This window comes from Adiantum capillus-veneris, chromosome 12, assembly GCF_014529385.1.
Source record: "Adiantum capillus-veneris isolate H3 chromosome 12, ASM1452938v2, whole genome shotgun sequence".
Lineage (NCBI taxonomy): Eukaryota > Viridiplantae > Streptophyta > Polypodiopsida > Polypodiales > Pteridaceae > Adiantum > Adiantum capillus-veneris.
The window spans coordinates 126,834,576-126,861,223 of NC_140942.1; the positions used below are offsets into that span (position 1 = coordinate 126,834,576).

Sequence of the window (26,648 nt, forward strand, 5' to 3'; positions counted from 1 at the left end):
GGCTCTAGATTTATTGAAGTCTCACATTTGTTATCAGAAGACTCAATTGAAAAAAAAATTGCCCTTGGTGGAATTTGCCTACAATAACGCGATCCACTCTTCGACGGGGAAGACACCATTTGAGATTATTGAAGGTGCTACAAAGGTTCCACCCTTCCTTAGTACGAAAGATAAGATTTTTGAAGCCGACGAGTACACGAGGGACTTAGACACTGCTTTGCCAAGGTCGGGGAGGCTTTAGCGAAATCTCAAGAAAAACACAAGAAGGCAGCAGATCGACACCGTCGCGATTAGAAATTAAAGGAAGACGATTGGGTGCTCTTACGTTTTGAGAAGGCACGCCTAAGAAAGAAAAAGGGAAAGGAGCGGCTTTTTCCAAAGCTTAGCATGAGATACTATGGACCTTTCCACATAAAAGAAAAGATAAATGATGTCTCTGTCACGTGACACATCTAACCCTATGTGCATGTGGACAAGCTACTTCATGACATGGATTCAGTTCAATTAGATTAAGAAGTGATCTAGCACTTTTGTGAGTCTGTTCGCAGACCGTGCATGTCCAGACACTTAGATTAGATGCAGATCCTCTGGTTGCACACAGCATGACCATCAGATTTCCATCGGAACCCATCAGGAGCAGTTTTATAGTGCATAGACCTATTTTCCCTATTTTTGACATTTTTCACTTATTATGTTTCAGTGACTTTTGTTGGAAACTAAGTAGGGCAATTTTGCTAAGCAAGTATATATAGAAACCTAGCGCTAGCACTTTTGGGCAGAAGAGGCAACACGAACTTCGGTTCAACAGGCACCAGATCTGCGGCCAAGCTGAATTCTTGGTTCCATTTGGAATAGACTATGCTAAACCAAAAGCTTCAAGGTAAAGTTTCACAATCTAAGGAGTATCTGCTAGGTCCTCCTCCTCCATCCACTTCGCATCCAATGCAGGATAGTTCTTGAATTTAACCAAGAACCGCCTTCTTACTTTACCCTTATTCTTTGTGTCCTTATGTGCCAAAATCTGTTCAGGAACAAGGATCTCCTTGTTTTCTTCCACTTCAAGTTGCTCATCGGGCTCCCCATCCTCGGGCACATCACCTTTAAAAGGTTTCAAGAGACTCACATGAAATGCATTGTGAATCCTCCAACTGTCAAGCAGTTTCAATCAGAAGGAGACATCATTGATCTTTTCAGAAATCTGGAAAGGTCCGTAGTATCTCATACTAAGCTTTGGAAAAAGCCTCTCCTTTCCCTTCTTCTTTCTTAGGCATGCCTTCTCAAAACGTAAGAGCACCCAATCATCCTCCTTCGATTTCAAATCGCGACGATGGCGATCCGCTGCCTTTTTCTGTCTTTCTTGAGATTTCTGCAAAGCCTCGCGGACCTTGGCAAAAGCCATGTTTAAGTCGCGCGTATACTCATCCACTTCAAAAATCTTATCTTTCGTGCTTAGGAAGGGTGGAACCTTCGCAGCACCTTCAATAATCTCAAATGACGCCTTCCCTGTCGAAGAGTGTATCGTGTTAGTGTAGGCAAATTCCACCAAAGGTAGATACTTTTCCCATTGAGTCTTATAATCCGAGATATAAGACTTCAATAAATCTAAAACCACTGAATTGGCAATCTCAGATTGCCCGTCAATCTGCGGGTGGAAAGATGACGAGAACTGCAACCGTGTGCCAATGTTCTCTCAAATTGCCTTCCAAAATAAATTCGTAAATCTGGGGTCCCTGTCGGAGACAAATGTCTCAGGCATGCCATGTAATCTAAAAATCTGGGCCACAAACAATCTCGCTAAGTGATCCGGCTAGGCTGTTTTCTTCACTGGAATGAAATGAGCCTGCTTGTTAAATCTGTCAATAACAATCCAGATACCATCATGACCACGCTGTGTTCTCGGGAGATCAAAAATGAAATCCATTGCAATACTTTCCTAGGGGCAGGTGGGTATGGGCAAAAGGCTGTAACAATCCCTATACTTTATGCCTGTCAAACTTGACCTTCAGGAATACCAAGCGACTGGCACAAACTCGTCCACATTCTTCTTGAGTCTCGGCCAAAAGAAGTATCTCTCTACCCCTTTCATGGTGGTAGCAATGCCCTTCGGTTTTCGAGGTGAGGACATGTAGGACCAAGTTCGTTCATGCGTTCTTCTCTTTGGGCCTCATGCTCGACCTCCAAGGCCACTCTTCTTTCTTTGCATGCGTTGCGCTCGCCCTCTAAGGCTGCCATTTTGTCTGTGTGTTCACGATCCAAGTCTTTCTTTTGCTTTTCAGCCACCAAGCGTGCTTGCTCACGCTCCATGGCTTTCTGTCGTTCTGCTTTTCTTTCTTTTTGTTCCTCGGCCGCCAATAGTGCTTCGCGATCCAAGGTGTCCTGTCTGCTTTGGCGATCACACTCTATTGCTAATTGGACTATTTTCTTAAATATTTTTAATGATTAATCTCTTTTTCTAGGATATTTTATTGTGTACACTAAGAACTGTTAAAAGATTGTAGCTACAGGAAGTGCCATCAAGAACGGACAACTCATTTGATGGGTGACGGTAAACATCGCGAAGGAGTTTCCATAAGTTCGGTGGAAAGGGCCGGGTTACGAGTGCCCCTGATGCGTCACATGATGGGTGACGGGTGCATCAGTAAGGGGGCATTCCGTAGGCTAAGGAGGAAATCCGAACTGAGTAAGAAAATACACGTAAGAACGCAAGCACAAGAATAAAGATGGGTTCAATGAAGCTTTTTACGAAAAGCAAGAACATTCGCGGGAGGGCAAATGCTTTCCCGCGAGGAGTCTGTGTTTGCATTGCATCTGTGGCCGTGTTCTGCACCCGGGGACGCTTGGAATGTGTTTGTGTCGCATTGTTTCTAACTCACTGTGTGGTTTTTAAAGTTTGAACAGATTCACACTTTATTTTATAAAGTGGCCAGTCACTTTTAAGTGACCAGCCCTCTTATAATAAAATAAAGCAAGGCTCTTCTAAAAATAAAAAAAAACCAGCGCTAATAAGCTACGCAGGGCTGAAAACAGCGAGCTCTCTCTCCTCTCTCTAGAAGCGCCAGAAACAGCGAGCTCTCTCTCCTCTCTCTAGAAGCGCGAGAGCTTCTGCTTTTTGTGCCCTATTTCCACCGGGTGCCCGGGCCTATAAAAAGGCAGCAAGCGTTCCAGTTTTAGGGAGGGCCAGGAGCAACAGAAGGAGTTAGCGTTGAGGATTCTGGAGCAAGTACCGGCGACGGAAATCTACGAGAGTTCGTGTGTCGACGGAGTGCAGAAGTCGCTTTCTCGAGCGAGGAGCAACACGTATAATTTGTCGTTTACACATCGCGAGTATTGCTTTGTGTGGTTGTTTTGCAGGAATCCTCCCTCACGGGAAGTCCCTCACGGGAAATACGACATTTGCGTCTAAGTCCCTTACGGGAAAGTACGGCTTCGCGCCTAAGTCCCTTACGGGAAAGAACGGCCTTGTGCCCAAGCCCTTTTACGGGAAAGAACGACCTTCGGGTCTAAGATTACACAACAGAGGGGTTTCCTCGGGTTCTCGTGCTTGTATATGAATTCTCCCTAAATAAAGAATACTCTTGACGGGGGGGGGGACCAACCCATCTTCTGGTCCCCAATACTGTGTCGATCTTCTCCCTTCTCTCACATTTGCAAAGTATTTTATTTTTCAGATTTCTAAGTGCTCGTGTACGCTCCCGTTTTGTGACAGTGGTATCAGAGCTCGGACTCCTCTCTTTCTCTACAAAGAAGGACGATTCCGGGAAGAACGAGAAGAACCATGTCGAGCCAAGGGAGAAGCGTTGAAGAGGAGCTTCAACAAGTGCGAGCTCAGCTTGCGGATTTGCAACAAATCTTACTATTGCCAGATGTCCAAAAGCTCTTGGGTGGAATGAAGAGAACGAATGGAACCGATGCAGCCGGGCATCCAGACCACACTGTTGGTGTGAGACCACAGGAGGAAAGAGAAGAAGAACTTGCTGAGGTGCACAAAGGATCTTCGGATCGGAATGAACAGCCTACTCCAAGGAAAGGCCAAGAAAAAGCACTCTCTTTGCTAGACGAGAGCAAGGACATCTCTATCTCATCTCCATCCTACTCTCCTGATTATACTTCTACTTCTCGATCGTCTCGTCAGAAGAAGGAAGCCCCTACTACTACTACCCTACATCAACCTAAAGATAAGCCTCGATTCAAGAAGCATGGTCGCAAGTCTCAACATCGCATGAGAGTCTTCAAATCGGGCGACAAGGACATCAAGTTCGAAACCTACAACGGACGGAGAGATATCTCCAAAGCACTGTCCTTCATCAGACAGTTTGAAGTCGCCTTTACTAATGGGCACTTCACAGAAAGATCCAAATTGCGCCATGTGGGGATGCACTTCAAGGAAACGGCAAGTAATTGGTGGTTAGCCAAGATTCTGGAAGGTTCTCAGGCCAGAACTTGGGAGAGATTCAAATCTGAATTTTATGAACAGTTTCTTCCGCCTGACTTCGAGCAGGACATACGGAAGGAATGGGACTGGCTCGCCCAGAAGGAGCATGAGAGAGTCACAACCTATGTGGACAAGTATTGGTCGGTTCTTCTGAAGGTCACTCCCTTCATGAAGATTGCCGACGAGGAAAAGAAACGAAAGTTCGAAGCGGGTCTCCAACCACAGCTTCGAAAGAGTATGAAAGTGTATCCGCATGACACTCTTCAGAGGATGATGGAGTCAGCAATCATTGCTGAGGATTTGCACTCAACTGGGACACCCAGAAAAATGGAGCATAGCACCTACCGTGCGAGACAAAGAGGGGTCTACGATGACCAAGGGGGCCAAGGAAGAAAACGTCCTCCATCTAGGGACCATGATCATTCTAAGAAACCAGAGGGCAATGGCAAGCAAACTAAGTATCTCTCTCCTACTCAACTCCAAACCTTCAGAGAGGAAGGAAGATGCTTCTACTGTGGAGAGAAAGCACATATGAATCCGGGCTGCCCTCTAAAGCAGCAACGGCAAGAACAAGCCTCTACGAGGCAAGATAAAGCAAGGAAGGAACCCGCTCTACCAAGCTTGAACTCAATTCCAGATGTTCAAGGAAACACAGCAACTGAGAAAGGGAAGCGTCAGCTTCTGAAGGGCTGGGGGTCTCTGAACAACCAGCGAGTACTGATTCTTTATGATCCAGGATCCACAGATAACTTCATCTCCCTGGATCCTACGAAACGTTTGTGCCTCACACCGGCTCAGCTTGGCACACCGATTACATCCGGATCGGCATTCGAGGGGTGGACAACCAATGCAACTCCCGTGCAAGGACAGCTCAATCTTTGGATTGGCGAGTACAAGGACCGCGAATCATTTTTGACGGCACCCATCGAGGGATGTGATATCATCTTGGGTATGCCATGGCACTTCCACATGACACCTGTCCCCGATTATGTGGAAAAGACCCTCACTTTTGATCATGGGGGTAAGAAAATAAAGATTCATGCTGATGTAGGAGATTAGCAGTTCCCAATTGTAAGTCATATCTCCATTAAGAAAGAAATGAAGAAGTGTGTTTCTGCTTACTTGATTTTTGCACGTGAGAAGGATAAAACTAGTGGGGATCCACTCTCTAGTCTGGAAATTAAGCGTTTTCAATTTATTGAAAAGTACAGAGATTGTTTCACGGAAACACTCCCTGATGAACTACCTTCGGTACGCCCGGAAGATCACCGCATAGATCTCATACCGGGTAGCTCGCCTCCCAATCAACCCCCTTATCGGGTGAGTCTTGCTCAGCAAGAGAAAATTTTGAAGCAAGTCAACGAGCTTCTAGAGAAAGGGTTAGTACCACCAAGTGCTTCACCCTACTGCTCTCCAGTTCTACTGGTGCAGAAGAAAGATGGCACGTTTCGAATGTGCATAGACTATAGGTCTTTAAACAAGATCACGATCAAGAATCGCTTTCTGATCCCTTGGATTGATGATATACTTGATAAGTTGCAGGGTGCAAGTGTCTTTAGTCGCATAGACTTAAAGAGTGGGTATCATCAGATACGGATCGCCCCTGAGGATGTCCATAAGACTGCTTTCCGCACAACCTTTGGACTATATGAATTTTTGGTAATGCCTTTCGGCTTGACCAATGCTCCTGCGACGTTCAATCGCATGATGGACCGCATTTTCAGCCCGTATCGATCTTTTACGGGAGTATTCTTTGACGACATACTCATCTTCTCTAAGTCAGAAGAGGAACACCGGAAGCACTTGGACCTAGTGTTTCAAGAATTGCGAAAGCATGAGTTGCATGTGAATGCAAAGAAGAGCGAGTTCTTTCTCTCAGAGATACACTATCTCGGCCATATAGTCTCTCACAATCAAGTGAGTATGGATCCTACCAGTAGAAGATTGGCCTAATCCCACTACGGTACATGATGTACTTAGCTTCCTGGGATTATGTTCGTATTATCGAAGGTTTGTCCGAGGATTTGCTCATGTAGCAGGACCACTTCATGATTGGACAAAGAAGAAGATTCCTTTCAGATGGGGATCGAGACAACAAGCAGCTTTTGATCGGCTCAAGTACTTGCTAAGCCATGGACCTATTCTGATAGTGCCTGACTTAAGGAAACCATTTGAGGTTCACTGCGATGCTTCAGGCGATTGCATCGGAGCAGTGCTAAACGAAGAAGGCCATGCAGTGGCCTACGAAAGCAGACGGCTTAAGGATGTACAGTTGCATGCATCAATCTACGAAAAGGAACTCACGGCTGTGATTCGCGCCTTATCCAACTGGAAGCACTATCTTCTAGGAGCGGATTTTGTGATCAAGAATGATCACCAGACTTTGCGGTATTTTCTTACGCAAAGGAAACTATCTGAGAAGCAGATGAGATGGGCAAACTTTTTGTCTATGTTTCACTTCCATATCCTTCACACGGCTGGGAGTAAGAATGTGGTCGCGGACGCATTGTCTAGGCGGCCAAGGGTGAACGCTATCACTTCGGTGTATCATCAAGAATTAGAAGCACTATCGAATTTGTATCCGAATGATCCAGACTTCTCCACCGTTTGGGGAAAGCTACATCGTGGAGAGAATGAGTTTCCCTATTCCATAAGGGACGGTTATCTCTACCACCATCAAGCCATATGTGTGGCAGAACAATTGAGAAAGAAGATCATGGATGAAGCACACGCTTCGCCTTGTGTGGGTCATCGGGGTATTCTCCCTACGACCTTAGCAATGGAAAGATAATTTCTTTTGGCCTAGCCTTAAAGCAGACATTGATAAGTATGTCAGGGAATGCTTGGTTTGCCAAAAAGTGAAGTATGATCGGCATAAGACGCCTTGCTTGCTACAACCATTGCCTGTGCCTAATGAACCTTGGGAAAGTATTGCCATGGACTTCATCATGGACCTCCCTAGAACTCAGACTAGAAATGACGCGATCTGGATCATTGTGGACACGTTTAGCAAGCAAGCACACTTTATACCAGTCAAGAAAACGATCAAAGCAGATCATATGGCTAGGGTCTTTCTAGCACAGATCTTTAAGCATCATGGAATGCCTAAGTCTATTGTGAGTGATCGAGATCCTCGCATGACAGGAGATTTTTGGCGTGCCTTGATGGATAATCTTGGTACGAAGTTGAATTTTTCGTCTGCCTACCATCCTCAAACGGACGGGCAAAGTGAGATAGCCAATTCCACAGTATTGGATATGTTAAAAGCTTATGTCTCAGACCGGCAATCTGACTGGGAGAAGTATTTGCCCCTTGTCGAGTATGCGTATAACAATACCATACACTCATCGACGGGGAAAGCACATTTTGAGATTCTCTATGGTAAGCCTTTGCTTCCACCGATCCTTTTAACTAAGGATAAGATCTTTGCAGCAAATGAATTTGTCCGGGATTTGGACACAGCCTACGGGCAAGTTAGGAGAGCTATTCTACGCTCTCAGGAAAAGCATAAGAAAGCTGCAGACAAGCACAGGAGGAATCTAGACTTAACAGTCGGACAGCTAGTCTTACTCAAGTTTGAGAAGGCAAGACTTAAGAAACAAGCGTTTCATAAGAGGAAGGTGGTAAAACTTTCTACCCGTTATTATGGGCCGTTTAAGATCACTGAGCAAGTGAATGATGTCACCTTCCGATTAGCGCTACCGCCTAATTGGAGGATCCATAATGCGTTCCATGTCAGTTTACTCCGGCCGTATGTGGGACCGCCTCCAAGTCAGCCAAGTGTTGAGGAACCTCCTGAGGTTGAGGAAACAGAAGAAATACTCCAACCGGAGCAGATAGTAAGTCATCAGGAGCGGCCCCCGAAGTCCGGAAACATAACACGGAAGTATTTGGTTAAATTTAAGAACTATTCGAATCTAGATGCTCAGTGGATGACGCAGGAGGAATTAGCAGCTTATCCCGAGATACTGGAGGCATATGTCCAAGCGCTACAGTTGAGGTCAACTGTTTAGAAGCCAGAGGGATGTTGCTAATTAGACTATTTTCTTAAATATTTTTAATGATTAATCTCTTTTTCTAGGATATTTTATTGTGTACACTAAGAACTGTTAAAAGATTATAGCTACAGGAAGTGCCATCAAGAACGGACAACTCTGATGTGTCATTTGATGGGTGACGGTAAACATCGCGAAGGAGTTTCCGTAAGTTCAGTGGAAAGGGCCGAGTTACGAGTGCCTCTGATGCGTCACATGATGGGTGACGGGTGCATCAGTAAGGAGGCATTCCGTAGGCTAAGGAGGAAATCTGAACTGAGTAACAAAATACGCGTAAGAACGCAAGCACAAGAATAAAGATGGGTTCAATGAAGCTTTTTACGAAAAGCAGGAACATTCACGGGAGGGCAAATGCTTTCCCGCGAGGAGTCTGTGTCTGCATTGCATTGTGGCCGTGTTCTGCACCCGAGGACACCTGGAATGTGTTTGTGTCGCATTGTTTCTAACTCACTGAGTGGTTTTTAAAGTTTGAACAGGTTCACACTTTATTTTATAAAGTGGCCGGTCACTTTTAAGTGACCAGCCCTCTTATAATAAAATAAAGCAAGGCTCTTCCAAAAAAAAAAAAAACCAGCGCTAATAAGCTACGCAGGGCTGAAAACAGCGAGCTCTCTCTCTCCTCTCTCTAGAAGCGCAAGAGCTTCTGCTTTTTGTGCCCTATTTCCACCGGGTGCCCGGGCCTATAAAAAGGCAGTAAGCGTTCCAGTTTTAGGGAGGGCCAGGAGCAACAGAAGGAGTTAGCGTTGAGGATTCTGGAGCAAGTACCGGCGACGGAAATCTACGAGAGTTCGTGTGTCGACGGAGTGCAGAAGTCGCTTTCTCGAGCGAGGAGCAACACGTATAATTTGTCGTTTACACATCGCGAGTATTGCTTTGTGTGGTTGTTTTGCAGGAATCCTCCCTCACGGGAAGTCCCTCACGGGAAATACGACATTTGCGTCTAAGTCCCTTACGGGAAAGTACGGCTTCGCGCCTAAGTCCCTAACGGGAAAGAACAGCCTTGTGCCCAAGCCCTTTTACGGGAAAGAACGACCTTCGGGTCTAAGATTACAGAACAGAGCGGTTTCCTGAGGTTCTCGTGCTTGTATATGAATTCTCCCTGAATAAAGAATACTCTTGACGGGGGGGGGACCAGTCCATCTTCTGGTCCCCAATACTGTGTCGATCTTCTCCCTTCTCTCACATTTGCAAAGTATTTTATTTTTCAGATTTCTAAGTGCTCGTGTACGCTCCCGTTTTGTGATACGCTCCATGGCAACCCGTTCGCTTCTTGTTGTGCCATCGCAACGCAATTCGCTTCTTGTTGTTGTGCCATCATGTCCATCATCGAATTAACCAAAGCCTCCATAGAAGTTGGTGCAATCCCTGGCATAGATGGCGAAGGGGGAGGGTCAGGAAAACCTCCGTGGTGAGAAAATTCTTCTCACTACTCTCATGCGAAGGAGCCATTCCGCTTCGGGTGATGACCATACACTGAAGTCGTGGGTTCTTGTGGGTTCTTGTGGGTCTTGGGTTCTTAAATTCACGAGGAACTTCAGTTCTTGCGAGTCTTGGTTCCTGAGATTCTTGAGGGTCTTGAGGCTCTTGAGGTTCTTGTGGTTCTTCTTTCGCTTGCAATCTGTGTTAGAGAAGGATCTTCTCTTCACCCGAGCTATACTCTTCCCTACGGGTGCACCCCTTGGCGGCCTTGCGCTCACACCAAGGTTGCTTTTTTCCACCTCACATCGATTGGCCGGCCGCTAAGTGCACGGTCCGCTCGCAATGAGTGAGAAAAGAGCAAGGGGAGGTTGGACAAGCCCTTCTTTCTTGGGTTTCCTGTCACTCTTTCAAAAAAACGCTTAGGAATCGAAATGCCCAAGAGGTCTTGGGTTAAGTGCCACCGCAACAAGCAAAAAAAATTATGTGGTCTTCCTTGAGTGATACAGAACACTGCCAAAGCTCTGGTACCAATGTAAGGTGCTAACTTTGCTCAAGATGAGTGCTCCAAACTGTGCTCAAGGTTCCTTTTACTTACCGAAGGGAGAGCCTTCCGTAACTTTAGTGAGAGTGCAAATGATCACAAACAAAGTGATAGACACTGTAGATGTCACGTGACACATCCAACCCTATGTGTCCGTGGACAAGCTACACCATAACAGGGTTCCCATCAATCCAGTCAGTCTAGATTAGAAGTGATCTGGCACTTTTGTGAGTCTATTTGTAGACCGTGCATGCCCAGTCACTTAGTATAGATGCATATCCTCTGGTTGCACACCGCATAAGCATAAGCATTCCCATCAGATTCCATCAGAGTCAGTATGGGGATTTTTCAAGTGACTTTATCCTATTTTTCCCTATCTTTAACCTTTTTCACTTATTTATTAAGTGACTTTTGTTGGGAACTCAGTAGGGCAAATTGGGTAAGTTAATATATCAGCAAACCCAAGTTAGCACAATTGGGCAGATGAGCAAGGAGCACAGCAAGCTTTCCAAGCAACAGGTGTTCCCTCCCTCTCTCAGCAAGAACCTCGTCAAGCTCGCTTGGTGAGGCCAACCCCCTTCAGCCCTAGCGTTCTGGGATCGCCATCCTCTATCCATCCTTGGCGTTTTTCCCCAACAGCCTATCGCCAATGCAGAGCCAGCACCATTAGCGTTCTCCCCCCTACAGGCAGCCCAGCCATTGGCGTTTTTGGATAGCCAATCTCCTGCCAAATTCAGCGTTTTACCTCAGCAATTCAGCATTGAAAAACGCAACTTGGACAGTGTTTTACAGCAAGTAATTCAGCCCCTAAAAACGCAGCTTTGCCTTGAAATCTCCAGCGTTTTCAGCCTACAACAACAGTCCCAACAGCTTGACAAAGACAGATCCTCAGCATTTTTGCCACCGCATGAACCCCGACAAAACCAGTCATTTTCAGTCAAAAAAACAACAATAAATCAGTCATTTTCAGCCTCCCAAAGTGGTGCAGATTCTCAGCCAATACCCCTTTGTCGACAGCAGATATAAGAGCATCGAATTCAGCCCTAAAGTCTTCATCGTCATCATCGGCATAGTCCCGGTTTGCATCAGCCCATGTATCATCATTGTACACCTTTGTGCAATCAAAAGTAGACCACTCTCGTCGACGAGAGTGGGGCCTTCGGAGGAGGGTTTTACAAACTCTCGGGTGTCGTATCTTCTTCTCTCTTTCTCTCAGTCTCATACACTTGCACGCACAATATCCACTCACTTTGATCGTGATCATAGCACTCTCCATAAAGACGGAAGGCTCTCTCCTTCCCTAAGAACTAAAAGGAACCTTGAGCAAATATAGATCACTAATCTTGAGAAAATACAACATTCATCCCGCTGCACCTTACAGTAAATGAAGGTGCATGAGTCTGAGAAATAGAGAGAGAAGAGAATACGACACCAGACAAGTTGTCAAACCCTCCTCCAAGGGCCCCGGTCTACTTATGATTGCACAAATCCGGTACAAGATGCTGATGCAAGTTGCAAGGCTATGATGCAATGTGGATCTAAGTCTGTAGACGACGGTGACGACGAGAACGGCGACGGCGACGGCTGAAAATACTATCTTCGGGATTGTTCTTCTTCTGCTGAATTCTGTTGTGCAAAACGCTGAATTCTCTTGGCTGAATCGCTGGTCTTCACTGGCTGAAAAACGCTGCATGTCCAGGCTGAAAACGCTGGCTAATGGGGGCTGAAATCGCTATGGCAGCAGGCTTCAAAAATGCTGGCTTGATGGCTTCAAAACGTTGAAGTGCTGCTTGAAAAACGTTGGATCTGCTGTATGTAAAAACGCTGGTTCATGCTGTTGTAAAACGCTGATTTGAGGGGTCTTTAATCGCTGATCTGCTGCCTTAAGGGCTGAAAACGCTGAAGTCTTGCAGTGGTTCTTGCTTGAGAGAGAGTCAGACAGATGCCTGCTGCAAGTGGCTTGCTTGTGCATTCCTGCCTCTTCTGCCAGATAATGCTAACGCTGGTTGTCTTATGCAAATTTCCCTACCCAGTTTCCCAACAAGTCACTTAAAAATAATAAGTGAAAAATGTCAAAAATAGGGAAAATAGGTTTAATGCACTAGAAAATGCTCCTGATGGATTCTCATGGATTCTAACGGTAATGTTGATGATCATGTTGTGTGCAACTAGAGGATATGCATCTACTCTAAGTGCCTGGGAATGCACAGTCTGCGAACAGACTCATAAAAGTGCCAGAACACTTCCTATTCTAGATTGACTGAACTGAATTGAACCCTGGTCATGAAGTAGCTTGTCCACGGGCACATAGGGTTATATGTGTCACGTGACAGTTTCGTACCCAAGTTTGGGAAGTAGATCCACGGATCGGAAAGAGGTAGTCTCTCGAGCTGTGATCCGGATGTCACGTGACACATCCAACCCTATGTGTCCGTGGACAAGCTACAGCATGATCAAGGTTCAGTCACTCCAATCAATCTAGATTAGAAGTGATCTGGCACTTTTGTGAGTCTATTCATAGACCGTGCATGCCCAGTCACTTAGTGTAGATGCATATCCTCTGGTTGCACACAGCATGATCATCAGAATTCCCATCACAATTCATCAGAATCTATTAGGGGAATTTTCCAATGCATTTAGCCTATTTTACCTATTTTTGACATTTTTCACTTATTATTTTTAAGTGACTTTTGTTGGAAAATAGGTAGGGCAAATTAAGTAAGTTTGTATATAAGCAAACCTAGACTAGCACTAATTGGCTAAAGAGGCAACGGGAGCCAAGCTCAGCAGGCTCCTTCTCCAACAAGAACTTGGTGGATTTCCTCCAAGCAAAGACCATCCCCCATCCCCTAGCGTTTTTGAAGGAGCTTCAGTACCTAGCGTTTCTGGAGTGCATCAGCCTAGCGTTTTTGCATCAGGACACCATCGCCACAAACCCCTTGCCCTAGCGTTTTGTATCAGCCCGAAAAGACCAGCAAGCTAGCGTTTTTGGAGACACATCAACCTAGCGTTTTTGCACATTTGCAGCGTTTTCAGCCACAGCAATGCAGCGTTTTCAGCAATGAAGACCATCAAGTTCAGCCCCTAAAGAGTAGCAGATTCAGACCTCTGCAACCCTTAAGAACCTCAGCTTTCAGCCCTAAACCTGCAGAATTTCAGCGACAAAGACCCAGAGGAACAGCCCCCAAAATCAGTGTTTTTGGACTAGCAGCAGATTTCAGCCCATAGCGTTTTTGGACAGCAGATAAAAGATTGCAGATTTCAGCCCTTAGGTCAGTCTCGTCGTCACCGTCATCATCGCCGACATAGCCTAGACTTGCATCAGTCACATGCATTGTACTAGATTGTGCAATCATAAGTAGACCACTCTCGCCGACGAGAGTGGGGCCTTCGGAGAAGGGTTTTACAACGTCTCTGATGTCGTATCTCTCTTCTCTCTCTATCTCTCATTCTCATACACTTGCACGCACAGTGGCCACTCACTTTGTTGTGATCATAGCATTCTCTCATTAAGAACGGAAGGCTCTCCCTTCCATAAGAACAAAAGGAACCTTGAGCACAATTCGGAGCACTCATCTTGAGCAAAGCGCAAACATTCATTCCGCTCCACCTAACATTGGTATCAGAGCTTTGGCAGTGTTTTGTATCACTCAAGGAAAGAATCACAAGAATTTTTTTTTGCTTGTTGCGGTCGCACGAACCCAAGTTCGCTTGGGCGTGTCCATTCCTAATCGTGTTTTTGAAGAGTGACAGGAAACCCAAGAAAGAAGGGCTTGTCCAACGTCCCCTTGTGCCTCTTTTCACTCATTGAGAGCGGACCGTGCACTTAGCAGCCGGCCAATCGACGTGAGGTGGAAAAAAGCAACCTTGGTGTGAGCGCAAGGCCGCCAAGGGGTGCGCCCGCGGAAAAGAGCAGAACTCGGGTGAAGAGAAGATCCTTCTCAAACACGGTTTGCAAGCGAAAGAAAACCACAAGAACCCAAGACCCGCAAGAATCCAAGTTCCTCGTGAACTTAAGAACTCAAGACCACAAGAATCCACAAGAACCCACGACTTCAATGGATGGTCATCATTGGAAGCGGAATGGATACTTCACTTGGAGGTGATGAGCATGAGAGAGGCGAAGAAGAATTTTCCCCACCAGGAGGTTTTTCCGACCCTCCCCCTTCCCCATCTACGCCAAGGATTGCACTAACTCCTATGGAGGAGTTGGAGCAGATGTTTATGAAAAGGAAGTTAGAACGCGAAGCAAGATATGCAGAAAGAATGGCAAAAATGGAACGCAGATACGCAGAAAGAAGAGCAGAAAGAGAAGCAGAAAGAAAGGAAGCCAAAGCAAGACAAGAACAGAGCGACCGACACAACAAAGAGTTCTGGCGACTCTTTTCTTAAGTTCAGGCACAGATGCAAAGAGATTTGGGAAACGGAGACTCTCTCAGTCTCTTCTTCTCCAAAGCATGACACACATGATTTGCATGATGATTTGAATGACACAAATTTGCATGATGATTTGAATGATTATGATGAGCATGATGGTTTGGTTGACAATGACAAGCATGATGATTTGCATGATCAAGATGTGATTTCTCACAAGCATGATGAGTTGCATTAAGATGATGTGATTGTTCACAAGGATGATGTGTTAGTGGATGCTTTTTCTAGCGAAGCTAACCTCGTTGCAGATTCGATCAATCACGAAGAACCGATCTTGGCTCTCAAGTCAAGGTCCAAAGAACCCCCTCAGGAAGAACCGTTCTTGGCTCTCGAGCCTAGGTCCAAAGAACCCCCTCAGGAAGAACCGATCTTGGCTCTCGAGCCTAGTCAAAGTCTTTATGTGATCCCTTTTCCTAGGCATGACATATTGTACGTTGAGCACGTTTCACTCATGAATGAGCACGAATGTATGCGGATTGTTCATGAAAAGCTGAAAAGTATGCATTCAAGGAAGTCACATTCCATGTCTCTTCCTTGGCACGACACAGTTGTAGAAAGAGCACATGAAAGTATGAGCACCAAGCATGGACATTTCCGTTATGAATTGCCACAGTTGATTGATTTAGATCCGCAAGACAAGAGTCGATCTCATTGTTTGCGTGTGTGTGGTGAACGGTTTGGCATTCCGTCTATTGGTTCATCTCTATTGCATGCACAGACTTTGAGGAAGACAAGATTTTTTCCAGTCACTTTACATGGAATAGGTATGTTCATGATTTTGTGTTGGAAGTGGTTTCAGGAATTTTCAGCCATGGAGATTCTTGAAGCAGGAAGAAGCAAGCCTCTAGACGAAGTTGAAGCATCGAAGGAGCCACAGAAGACTTTGTGTCGCTTTCGGCACGGCCGAAAGAAGCAAGCGTTGCAAACCTTTATGAAGTTCAAGTACCGCACGACCCACACATCAGAGTGGGCCGGCAAAGAGTCCCTTTCAAGATTCCGGATGCTATTGGCGATCTCCCTCGATGCCTCCCTCGATGCCATACAGTTCGGTACCAGTACCTCACTTTGAAAAGGAGGGGATGTAACGTGACACATCTAACCCTATGTATCCGTGGACAAGCTACAGCATGATCAGGGTTCAGTCAGTCCAGTCAGTCTAGATTAGAAGTGATCTGGCACTTTTGTGAGTCTATTCGTAGACCGTGCATGCCCAATCACTTAGTGTAGATGCATATCCTCTAGTTGCACACAGCATGATCATCAGCATTCCCATTAGAATTCATCAGAATCCATTAGGGGAATTTTCCAATGCATTTAGCCTATTTTACCTATTTTTGACATTTTTCACTTATTATTTTTAAGTGACTTTTGTTGGCAAATAGGTAGGGCAAATTAGACTAGCATTAATTGGCAGAAGAGGCAACAGGAGCCAAGCTCAGCAGGCAACTTCTCCAACAAGAACTTGGTGGATTTCCTCCAAGCAAAGACCATCCCCCATCCCCTAGCGTTTTTGAAGGAGCTTCAGCACCTAGCGTTTCTAGAGTGCATCAGCCTGGCGTTTTTGCATCAGGACACCATCGCCACAAAACCCTTGCCCTAGCGTTTTGTATCAGCCCGAAAAGACCAGCAAGCTAGCGTTTTTGGAGACATATCAACCTAGCGTTTTTGCAGATTTGCAGCGTTTTCAGCCACAGCAATGCAACATTTTCAGCAATGAAGACCATCAAGTTCAGCCCCTAAAAGAGTAGCAGATTCAGACCGGAAAGACCATCAGTTTCAGCCCTTAAGAACCTCAGTTTTCAGCCCTAAACCTGCAAAATTTCAGCGACAAAGACCCACAGAAACAGCCCCCAAAATCAGCGTTTTTGGACTAGCAGCAGATTTCAGCACATAGCTTTTTTGGAAGCAGATAAAAGATTGCAGATTTCAGCCCTTAGGTCGGTCTCGTCGTCTTCGTCGACATAGCCTAGACTTGCATCAGTCACACGCATTCCCATTGTACCAGATTGTGCAATCATAAGTAGACCACTCTTGCCGACGAGAGGGGGACCTTCGGAGGAGGGTTTTACAAAGTCTCTGGTGTTGTATCTCTCTTCTCTCTCTATCTCTCATTCTCATACACTTGCACGCACAGTGTCCACTCACTTTGTTGTGATCATAGCATTCTCTCATTAAGAACGAAAGGCTCTCCCTTCCATATGAACAAAAGGAACCTTGAGCACAGTTCGGAGCACTCATCTTGAGCAAAGCGCAAATATTCATTGCGCTGCACCTAACACCGGAAGTTGGGATTCCCAAGTAAGGACTTTGTGCTCAAAAAAGCAGAGTTGTTCTGCAGAAAGAGGACTCTGGAAACAGAGTGGGAAAAGAGAGTTGCAGGGATGCCATGCCCTGAGTCTGGAAGGTGAGATCCAGAGGCGAGAACCTTAGTTCTCGAGGATTTGGAATAAGGAACGGAAGTTCCTTGGAATAGGGTTTCGCCCTAAGAATCGCAAGCTGAGGCTTCTAGGAACCATCAAGTCTTATTCTAGAACAAACGTGGTAATACGTTCGGTTCAAGTGCTTGTATAGACTTCTCCTCAGAAATAAAGATACTATTACGGAGGGGACCAGCCCATCTTTTGGTCCCCAGTACTGTGTCGATCTTCTCACTCTCTATCTCTCCCTCTCTATCTATTTCTCTCTATATCCTCTCGCTTCAGTATTAAGTGATAAATTCTATTTATCCGAGTATATTCTATATTGATATGCGCTCCCATTTGTGACAATCGTTGCTTTCATTGTCACATCAAGGGTCACATAAAAAGAACATGTCGTAAGCTTGAATCTACGACATGAATTTCATGAAACTAAAGAACCCACAGAACCCACTTCCTCTGTCAATGCAATAAATGAGAACACGAGTGTGACCCATGCCTCTCATGATCCTCCCATTGATGAGTCTCTCATTAAGTGTTATGGACCATGGTCATGTGAAGGGTCAACGTTTTGTCATATTGTTGACCCAGGCAGTATGCATGATTTGATTAGTGACTCTCTGGTCAAAAGAGCCCACTTGGAGGTTCGCAAGACATCTCCTTTCGAGGTGGCAAGCTTCTCTCCCGGTATGGACACATCACGCAAGAGTGCCTTGATGTTTTGTTCACTATTCAACAAGTGTCCTTCCGCATAAAATTTGTAGTCTCTCCTCTTTCAGAATGTGATATGCTTTTTTGGGCATTCGATGGTTTCATGAGCATAACCCTCTCATTGATTGGGCGGAAAATACATTCACTTTCAATGCCAAAAGTGACTTATTTTTATATTAAAGCTTGAGCAAAGTTACAAAGTCCGAGGGTTCTCTCTGCTCAGCGCTCGTTAACCAAACTGAGTGCAAGAGGCCCTCTCAATACATATTTAGAGGCCCATGGCCTCTCAAAAGCAAAACAAGAAAAGCTTCAACTCAAGCGCATCTTGGCCCAAGAGTAGAGCTCCCAAAAGCTAGCAACATAAATCGCGGAAATCTGTACAACTGCCACATCATCAGTTTCTTTGCGCGAAACGTCCGTACAGCTTCCATGTCAGCCCTTCACACGTTTCTCTTTTTTTTTTTAATACTCGTGTGTCCCCCAAGGCCCCATCAAACGGCACCCTATGAGTTAAAACAACTTATAACTTTAAATCTTGTCAAATTTTTGGACAGACATGCCACGTCATCATTTTGTGACAGATTCCGGAAGGTACTCAAGCCCGAACATGGGACTCCGTGCAAAGATGAATTTTAAGAACAATTCCTTCCGCCTGAGCTCGAGAAAGACATCCAAAAGGAATGACAATTTTATGACCAATTCCTTCTGCCTGACCTCGAGAAAGAACTTCAAAAGGAATGGGACCGGCTCGCCCAGAAGGAACATGAGAAAGTCACGGCCTACGTTGACAAGTATCGGTCGGTTCTTCTAAAAGTCACCCCTATCATGAAGATTGCCGTCGAGGAAATGATGTCGAAGCAGACCTTCAACCACAGCTTCGAAAGTGTATTCCCATGGTACCCTTCAGAGGATGAATCCACAATCATTGTTGAAGACCTATACTCCACTGATACCCCAAGAAGGATGGAACAAAGCACGTACTGTGCAAGACAAAAAGCGATCATGGCAACCAAGGTCAAAAGTGTCCCCCTGAGGACCCTTCTCAGCCTAAGAAGCCAAAGAGTACTGGTAAACGGCTTAAATGCATCCTCAACAAAATCTCCCCATGCTTCAAAGTTTTCAGCAAGGAGTTCTTCTCCCCAAGCTTCTTATTCGAACTACTATGATTATCATCTTTAGCATTTTGGACATTGACCATCCATCTAGCAAGTGTTGGCGATTGTGTAATCACCAAAGGGTGGCACCTAGTTGCATTGCAAGGTTGTTGTATTAGCCCTTTTAGCCCTGCATATGTATATCAGCCTCTTAATTAGCCTTTACTAGGAGGTATTTTGGCCATTTTGTCCCCTTTTTTCGTAAGGCGGCCTGCTTAATAGTTGGGCACAAAAATTACTAAGGTACATGCTACGGCCAGCTGGGCCAGATAATCCAATCCTTGGTGCAAGCAAGTTTACCAATAAAGTAGAAGGCCACAATATTGCCCATGCTACAAAGGGACCAAGAATACAAGAGGGATACCTTTGAATCGGCTTCTGTTGATTTCTGCATTCTCTTTTGTAAGTTTCTCTACATCTGCTTGCAGTTTCTCTTCCCAATTAGCAAGGGCATTTGCAGCAACAATGCCAATGCTAATAAGCAGTACATGCTCCCATGGATCTGAATCAAATAAGGCAAGAGGTAACACACTTAACCTCCACAACCTTAACTAACAGCACATTATCCTACTGTTACCAAGCCTGCCCTCAAATCAATTAGCACTGCTTTCTGCGATAAACAAGAAGACAACTGAAAAGTGTCAACTGAACCACTTGTGCTATCAACATCGCGAGTGCAGGTGCAGTATAAAACATTCCCGATCGACCACAATTATTTCAACAGAATCTGAACAAGCATCTGATGCTTTTATCTCTTCCTCTATTTCTCAAAATTGCACGACCCATTGAGTGCCTGATGCAGTGAAAATGCAGAGCTCCTTCTCGAACAGTCTAAGCGCCCGCAAAAGAAATTTGATCACGTGAGACTCAATTTGTAACAGAGGGAAAGTGTGGGCTTACGCCTCATGAGAGGTTGCTTGCGAATGCCATTGGAGTAGAACTGACAAGCCAGACCAAACGCGGCCCCAAAGAAGGTTGCACTTCCCATGTCGACACACAGAGCAACGCGCAGACTCGAAAGGGCAAATAATCAAAAAACCCCTGAAATTTGAGGAAATTCCCAAAACGGCCCACAAAGTTCTCACATTTTGCCAAAAATTCCCAAAATGCCCTAACATTTTTCCAAAATTCCCAAAATACCTCTCGTTATTCCTGCAAACATGTCCAAACACTTTTTGCAGCTCTTCATAGCGAGCTTAGTTCTCCCTCAACGAAAGTTGATAGGAGTAGGATACTCGATCGCATGGTGGGCAGTTCTATTAATAAACACAAATGCCTCTATTTGTGAGCTCATTGGTGAAAATTAATGTATATGTAAACGCTTAAAGGTAGATCTCTATCGCCAAAAACACTAAATTGTGAATCATCCAAAATTGATACACAATATTTTTTGAGAATTTTTGAATTTGAGGAATTTCCCCAAACTTCAAGGGAATTTTGGTAATCATAAGTTAGGAAGTATTACACATCACCATTATGAACATGGGAAGCTGCCCAAAAGATGGCGGCCCATTTTCAAATGATAAGCATTGATAGTCATATTGAAGAAAAATGAAGCATGGAAAGTAGTTTTGTGATGACTTGCTCGCCCAAGGGTCACCATCGTTGGGCAACATGAGAGGGCCATCCAACCTGGGAAGGAATGGCACTAGCTAGGCTACCAATTGTGATTTTGATTGCACTAAGAAGTGGCATTGTGTATTTTCCCTTCAACTTTGGTCATTTGCTTGAGAATGTGCTTGCAGTTATCGCATTATATTCTAACACTGTGTCACTATTTTTGTCCTCAAGGAGGGGAGAAATCAGTCTCACAAGGTTTTTTTCTTTTAATATTCATAACAAATGAACCATTAATATGTAAAATTGTTGGCATGGCAACATTCTTAAGGATCTAACCTATCATCTCACAGTTAATTATTGTAACTTTTCATTTGTATTTAGAGATGTTGTGTGCAAGACAAAAGGTTTATATTTGGAAAATAAGCATTCAAATAGAAAATTAGTAGAATTTTCACATATTATAAACAAATCCCAATGAATGATGATAAGCTCAATGTATCTCATGCAGGTGCTTCTTCTTCTTCTTGTAGAGATTAGTGAGGATAAAATAGAGAACCATTCATGGAATTAACCTGATAGACCACTTAATTACACAATAGATATTGGAGTAGAGTGTAGACACAAAAATTGATGATTAGATTGAATGAAAGTGAGTACAACGAGGCTCATTATATAGAGCTAGATTAGGCATCTCATGTAGCATCATACATGGCATCGTAAGAGCCCAAATCCACTAGAGAACACATGGGTGGTCTTTTAGGCCATTTTATGAACGCTTTTACTAAGTTTAGGTGAGTCCACACCCTCTAAAAATGCCTTGAGGTGTCTTTTTCACATGCCACCACATGATTCTTGTCACCTAGGCATTTTGTAGACATGAGGTGTTACACGCACACATAAGATAAAGCCCATAAACTTAACATCCCTCTCCTTATTTAGACTATGATATCTAGCAACTCTAACACACTCCAATACAGGAGCAAAAGAACGTCCCCAATCAGGCATACAAAAACATCTATGAGATATTGCACACCTCCCCTCCTCAAATAGACGTATATATTCTAAGACCAAGCTAATCCAAACTATCTCCAAACAGAATACACTAAGAGGTTAAGGCAAAAACAAAGCTACAGAATGTCATCATAGTTGTAGTCATAGGAGACAAGAAGGTTGTTACCGCTTCTTCTTTATCTTCTTTTGTTAAACATGTCAATCTTTTGGGCTTTGAAATATTATCGGTACTGTCTTCGTCTTTCTTGAAGCACTTGGGAGGAAGATGGCCCTTCTTTCCACTAATGATGCAGACGTTCGATGTTGGGAAATCTTTGGCTATATGTCCATCTTTGCCACACTTATTTTATTTCTAGAACTAACTGCAGATGTTCCTCCCCTTGAAGTTGAGTTCCTCCTCTGCTCCTTCTCCTTGGAGTCTAAAGAGTTGATCGCATCCTGCAAGTTGAGCGATGGGTCCTTCTCTTTAGTGATGGTTACTATTCAGTCAAAGCGAAATGGCAAGGCTTTTAGTAGGATGGCAATCTTGTCCTCCTTAAGTATAACACAATTCACATCTGTGAGTTGTGTGATCATACTTTTAAGCAATTGACAAGGCTCGCTATATCCTCATTAGGCTCCATTTTTAGCTTATGGAGACCCTTCTTCGGGCTTACCCTACTTTTCTTTATGAGATTTCACAATCATTTTTGAAATATACATAATTGTCATGCAATGATGTCATTATGATTTCGATTGCTTGCTCATCCTTTGCTTGGTTATGTGCGCTCATAGTCCACGTCTACGCTTGTCCCTCATCACTAGAAGAGGAATCACTAATTGTTGGCTTGACTATCCCCCGTAACCCCTTCTTCACTAGGCTTCATTATGTAGCTTTTTAATTTTGGATGCCATGTGTGGAACCTTGCTCCATTAAATTTATTGATCCCCTTCTCTTCCATTGTGCAAATTAGAGGGGTCTTATCTTATGAGACTCTCCCAAAGCGAGTATCTACCTCTTTACAAAGAATCACAATGATCAAGTCAAATACATCTAACTTCTTGGTTGTGATAGGTTTTAACAAATTTTATCTTGCTCACAACCCTCACAAAGCATAAGCGCTTCAATACTCCTAAAAAGGTTGTCCTCGATATAGAGTGCTCCAAGAAATTTCACAATTCATAAGTCTTCAAAATAATATGCCTTTCAAGGCCTTTGCTTGATAGTTCGGATGCGTGAATTCTCCCTTTGAAGGGGCCTTGGAGCTTCTTCTAGGTGGGAAGGTCTTCTTGCGGAAAGGAATTCCGGCCTACAATGGGAAAGGCCTCTTGGCCTTACGTGAGGCTCAATAACAAGTCGGGCTCAAGTTGCACACAATAGGGTAATCTACGATTTTCGCTACTAGGGAGCACACGAGCAATGTGGCCTAGTGGATCAGGTGTCGGACATTAGGGTGGAGGTCGTGGGTTTGAAACTTGCAGCTTGCACCAAATTCTTTCTTTTGGTTCTTAGGTGGATCCAAAACTCACATGTAATGGAGTTGAGTGCCTTCTTTGAAGTCCTCCGCATTCCATTTACCAAAATAAGGTAGGAGGAAGTTGAATACACAACCTCCTTCGCACACATAGGAAAATAGTGAATGTACTATTTTCCACCGAGCCCGTGTGACTTCACACATTTTTTCCTCCTTTAAAATTTTAATTAAGCATGTACAGTTTACAGAGAAATAAAGCGCTTCAAATCAAATTTGAGAGCTTGATTGAATGGGAAAATGGACGTCAAATGTGTTGGAATTAGGGTTGCACACACATCTTGGAGAAAACGAAGGAAGCTCAAGGCACACAACAGAGAGTATTTTACTTAGTGTGCAATGGAAAGATAGATAGCCCTAGAATGATGGACATATACACAATGCAAGGGGGGGGGGGGGGACTCCTAGTGAGGGAAAAATGCCCCGACGGTCCTAAGTGTGTTCACACACATCACTACCACATGAACTAAAAAGCTTCATTGTCAACAGAATATATTGGAGGTTCAGTATCTCCCTCAATCATATGAATTTGATTTTACCCTTTTGAAAGCATCTATTTGATGGATGATTTGTTTTACCATAGTGAACACAAGGATTCTTCTTGAAACAGTCTTTTGTCTGATGATTGTTGCGCCCACAAATGGCACAAGATCTGGTACCACTAAATGGTCGAGATGAAGTTGAGGTAGCAACACAATTAGTGACTGCATAGGCACTGGAAGTATCAGAAGAACTCTAAAACTCAAAAACACATCAAAAACATATTTTTTCTATGCATACAACGATATGCTTGAAATGGCCATATCAAACACGTAGAACTTCCCATTATTTTATATACTCTCAAGTAAAAAAATTTGCACATGAAACTTGAAATTATCTATAGCACAATCGTAGAAAAGTTGTGTACAATTTTCTACAAAGTCACTTCATTTTCTTTTAAGCTTATAAGCTTCGAACTTCTCACAAAACAATGCCTTTGAGAAAAGATCTGCAAGGTTGTAATGTGTTGACACGTAATCCAAGCTGATTTCTCCTGCTGAGAGCCTTTCTCTGACATAGTGGCAATGCACCTCAATGTGCTTTGTGCGAGCATGAAAAATTGGGTTCCTCGCAATTGCGAATGTGCTCTGACTGTCAGTGTTGGTAGTATCCCGTCCAACACCCAAATCAATCATAAGGCGTCTAAGCCGTACGCACTCAACTGTAGCTGTGAAGAATGCCCTGTATTCAGCCTAACAACTAGAAGTGGTCTAAGCATAGGTAGGCTCTCAAGTAGCGGAAAATCCTCTTGAGAGCCTACCAATGCTCAGACCATGGGCTATGCATAAATCTGCTGACCTGTGAGACTGGAAACTGAATATATGGCCTCATGTTGCATACATAAATGAGGCATCCAACAACAGTTTGGTAAAGAGTGACATCTGCAAGATTACCAGTATCATGAAGACTCAATTTCAAACCTGTCTCCATGGGATTGGCAATAGGTTTGCAATCCTCAAGTTCAAACTTACATAGCAATGTGCCTATGTAACTTTTCTGACACAAGGTAATACCACCATCACACTGCTTAAACTGTATACCCAAGTAATGATGCAATAGCCCCAAATCTTTCATCTTGAAAGTAGCATTCAAATTAGCCTCAAATTCAGCAATATGTCTCTCATTTGGTCTAGTGATCAGCAAATCATCTACATAAAGAACCACAATGAGAAGTACATCACCCTCGCGCTTTACATACAATGTGCTTTTTGGTGGAGTGTTACAAAAGCCACATTTGACCAAATGAGTGTCAGACTTCTCATACCAAGCATGAGGAGGTTGCTTCAACCCATACAAAGCTTTCTTACATCTACACACTTTATCTTCTTGTCCTTTCTTGACAAAACTGTGAGGCTGCATTACATAACCTTCCTCAAATATGTCACCATTCAAGAAAGCAATACCAATGTCGGATTGATGTACATCCCAACCAAAATGAGCTACCAATGCACACAGAAAATGCAAAGTAGTCATACGACAGTGGTAGCAAAAGTCTCATCATAATCTATGCCTTTTTGCTGTGCATAACCCATTGCAACAAGTCGAGCCTTATAGAAATCAATCTCACCATCCGGCTTGCGTTTCAACTTGGAAACCCATTTCGTACCAATGGCCTTTTTGCCAGGAGCCAAATCACATAAAGTCCATGTGCCCATTTTCTAGAAGTGCATAATATTCTGATTACATGGCAGCCATCCAATTTTCTTAATTATGTGCTTCATCAAAAGATAGAGGTTCCTCAACATCATGTAAGCTAGACACAACCAAAGCATAACAATCTGATGCATAAGATGCATGGTGAGAACCTGAACGAGTACGACTAGACAAAGGTGCATCCAATTTACTATCATGCAAAGTATGCACCATCGATTTAGGCACATCTCTAGCTTGCTCATTCTCATCCCTTTCCTCATCAAGTACATCATGTACATATGCATCAGTAATAGGCTGATCTATAACATTTTCAAAAACCCCCATAGGTTGTACATTTGCCTCATTGGAATTTACATTTGAATTTCCACCACTGAAAAGAGATAACAAAGTGTCATAAATGTCCAGTGAGCTGACAACATTGTCTCTAGTACATGACAGCAAGGGCTGAACATAATTTTCTACAAACACAAAATCCCATGAGACCAAGATACACTTTGTTTGCGGATGATACACCCTGTAACCTTTGCTTTCAGCATATAACCAACAAAATTACATTTGACAGCCTTATCATCCAATTTTTTGCGCTGTGTTTGTGGCACCAAAGCATATGCCAAATAGCAAAAAACACGCATGTACTCAATAGAAGGCTTTCTATTATGCCATGCTTGATATGGAGTAATAGACTGCAAAGCTTTTGTAGGACACCTATTAAGTACATAAGTGGCACACATGATAGCCTCAAGCCAAAACGAATGTGGCAAAGCTTGACTTTTGACCATACATCGTGTCATTTCTGTAAGTGACCTGTTTTTCCTCTCAACAACACCGTTTTGATGAGGCGTATAGGGCACTGTACATTGGTGTTTTATCCCATGACTAGTAAGAAATGCATTAAATTCATGAGACATATACTCCTCCCCTCGATCATAACGGAGGGTGCCCATAGTACATTTCGAGACATTTTCAGCCGTAGCCAGAAATTGTTTGAAGCACATAAATACTTCGAACTTCGCTTTAAGCAGAAATACCCATGCATGCCTAGAGTAATTATCAATGAAAGTCATGAAGTAAAGGTAATTACCCAAGGACATAGTTTGCATGGGCCCACAAACATCACTATGCACAAGCTGCAACCTGCATGTGGCCCTAACTGAACCATCCTTTGGAAACTTAGAACGGTGCATCTTACCCAGAATACAGCCTTCACAAA

General features: G+C 43.9%; 1 protein-coding gene across 2 annotated transcripts in view; it reads right to left on the reverse strand.

Annotated features, from left to right (window-relative positions):
- The window catches only part of LOC147446485 (excitatory amino acid transporter), a 61,801-nt gene extending 41,580 nt beyond the window's left edge, over positions 1-20,221 (reverse strand). Inside the window, exons 1-2 of one of the 2 annotated variants that reach the window (XM_086525691.1) lie at positions 20,064-20,221; positions 19,528-19,665 (exon numbers count right to left, since the gene is read on the reverse strand). In XM_086525691.1, the coding sequence (XP_086381817.1) occupies positions 19,528-19,665; positions 20,064-20,151 (226 nt within the window). In that variant the 5' untranslated portion in view covers positions 20,152-20,221. Of the gene's footprint in view, positions 1-19,480; positions 19,666-20,063 lie in introns of those variants that run through there. The other variant, XM_086525690.1, reaches the window with a different exon arrangement.
- Between the last annotated feature and the right edge of the window lie 6,427 nt (positions 20,222-26,648).